The sequence below is a fragment of the Corvus kubaryi genome, unplaced genomic scaffold, assembly GCF_017639235.1.
Source record: "Corvus kubaryi isolate FWS band 111438036 unplaced genomic scaffold, C.kubaryi_AGA036_p1.0 36234, whole genome shotgun sequence".
Taxonomy (NCBI): Eukaryota; Metazoa; Chordata; class Aves; order Passeriformes; family Corvidae; genus Corvus; species Corvus kubaryi.
This window is the reverse complement of record NW_024580829.1, coordinates 2,390-4,597: the sequence shown is the minus strand read 5'-3', so window position 1 is coordinate 4,597 and position 2,208 is coordinate 2,390. Positions and strand designations below refer to the sequence as shown.

The window sequence follows — 2,208 nt, the reverse complement described above, 5'->3', positions numbered from 1 at the left end:
ACGCACTCACCGGGCCGGCGGCGCTTGAGGCTGACGTAGGGCAGCAGGTCGTGGCGGGTGATGATGCGCAGCAGCTGCAGCAGCTGCCGCAGGTTGCTCTCGTCGCAGCGGCCCTGCCGCTCCAGCGCCAGCAGGAAGTCGCGGCCCGAGCGGATGCGGCCGCGCTCGGCCTCGTCCAGCACGTCCACGAAGAGGAAGGAGAGCACGCGCACGTCGCGGTGCGTCAGCTGCGCGCCCACGATGTCGAACATGCGGTGCAGCGAGTAGAGCCCCTGCTCGCGCTCGCCCACCTCCTCCGGCCACGGCGCCGCGCCGCCGCAGCCGCCCGTGCCGCCGGTAACGCCGGCCGCGGCGCTGCCGGCACCGCGCTTCCGGCCCGCCATGGGCACCTGCGGAGAGGGAATGGGACACGGGGTCAGGGTGGGACTGGTGCTGGGGCGCGGCCGCCTCCTGTGGTCGTGGCATTGACCCCGTGCCACCGGCAGTGCCACCCACGGCAATGCCACCCACAGCAATGCCACCCACAGCAATGCCACCCATGGCAGTGCCACCCACGGCAGTGCTACAGTGCTGCCAGCCCGCCATGGGCACCAGGGGACACTGGAATGGGGCACGGGGTCAGTGCGGGACCTGCTGGCGCTCGCCCACCTCCTCCGGCCACAGCACTGACCCCGTGCCACCGGCAGTGCCACCCATGGCAGTGCCACCCACGGCAATGCCACCCGCGGTGCTTCCGGGCCGCCATGGGCACCTGGGCACAGCAGAATGGGACACACGGACGCGGGGTCAGTGCGGGACCTGCTGGCGCTCGCCCACCTCCTCCGGCCACGGCACTGACCCCGTGCCCCCGGCAATGCCACCCTTGGCAATGCCACCCACGGCGCTGCCAGCTCGCCACGGGCACCTGGGCACACGGGGACAATGGGGTGAGGGGGACGTGGGACTGGGGAGGGATCCCGGGATTTGGGATTTGGGGTCAGAGAGAAGGGAATACAGGGATCCAAGGATTTGGGATTTGGGGTCAGGGATAAGGGGATCCAGGAGATCCAGGGATTTGGGGTCAGGGATAAGGGGATCCACAGATTTGGCATACAGGGTCACGGATAAGGGAATACAGGGATCCAAGGATTTGGGATTTGGGGTCAGGGGATCCAGGGGCCCCAAGGATTTGGGATCAGGGATAAGGGGATCCAGGGATTTGGGATTTGGGGTCAGGGATAAGGGGATCCAGGGGCCCCAAGGATTTGGGATTTGGGGTCAGGGATAAGGGAATCCAGGAGATCCCGGGATTTGGGATTTGAGCTCCAGGACCGAGGTTTGGATTGCCCCCAAAGGCAGCTGGGCGAGCCCCGTCCCCACAAATTTGGGGCTAAAACGCCCAAAACGACGGATTCCAAACCCCCAAATCCATCCCAGGAATCCCCCCAGGAATCCCTTTCCTTTATAAATTTGGGATAAAATTCCCGCCCTCCAACACAACTCCCCAAAACATTTGGGATCGAGCTCCAGCTCCACCCCAAATCCCCGGAAAACAACGATCCCAAATCCTCCAAAGTGCCACCAAAACCACCCCCAGGGCAGCCAAAATCCCCCAAAACCAGCCCAGAACGGGGCAGGAATTCCCAGGGAATTCCAGAGCTTCCGGAACCACCCCAAAAATGGGGATCCCCCCCCAGGGATGCATCCCAAAAAAATCCCTCGGGAATCTGCGGGATCGGCGGCTCCTGGGTGGGATCCCCCAGTGGGGAGGAAATTCCCATAAAATCTTTTGGGGAAAAAAGTGGGAATGGGAAGGAGGTGGGGCTGTGATCCCGGTTTTTTTTGGGATGGAGGGAATTTTCCTGAAATTGTCCCGTTTTTCCTCGGATTTGGGAGTCAAACGGTGAAAAAGTTGGGAAAAAACTTTGGATTCTTCAGCTTTGACCCCCCCCGGAATGATCCCGGGATTGTTTTCTTCCCATGGAAAGCAGGAAAGGGGAAAAAAAAGCAGGAATTGGGTGTTGGGATCCTTAAAAATCTGGGGAAAAAAAGGAGGTTTTACGGATTCTCTGGGAATTTTGGGATGAAATTTTCCCGGGAGAAAACCAACAGAAATAAAATAAGATCCACCAAAATTATTCCGTGGAATTCCGGCCGTGGAGGGGATCCCGAGATTCCCACAGCTCCCAAAATCCTGAAATCCTTGGGAATTTCCCCCCCACTCACCTC

General features: G+C 60.8%; 1 protein-coding gene across 1 annotated transcript in view; it reads right to left on the bottom strand.

Moving 5' to 3' along the window:
* The window catches only part of DEDD (death effector domain containing), a 5,890-nt gene extending 5,467 nt beyond the window's left edge, over positions 1–423 (bottom strand). The window contains exon 1 of the mRNA XM_042019836.1: positions 11–423. Within this exon, the coding sequence (XP_041875770.1) occupies positions 11–383 (373 nt within the window). The 5' untranslated portion in view covers positions 384–423. The remainder of the gene's footprint in view (positions 1–10) is intronic.
* Positions 424–2,208: the final 1,785 nt, after the last annotated feature.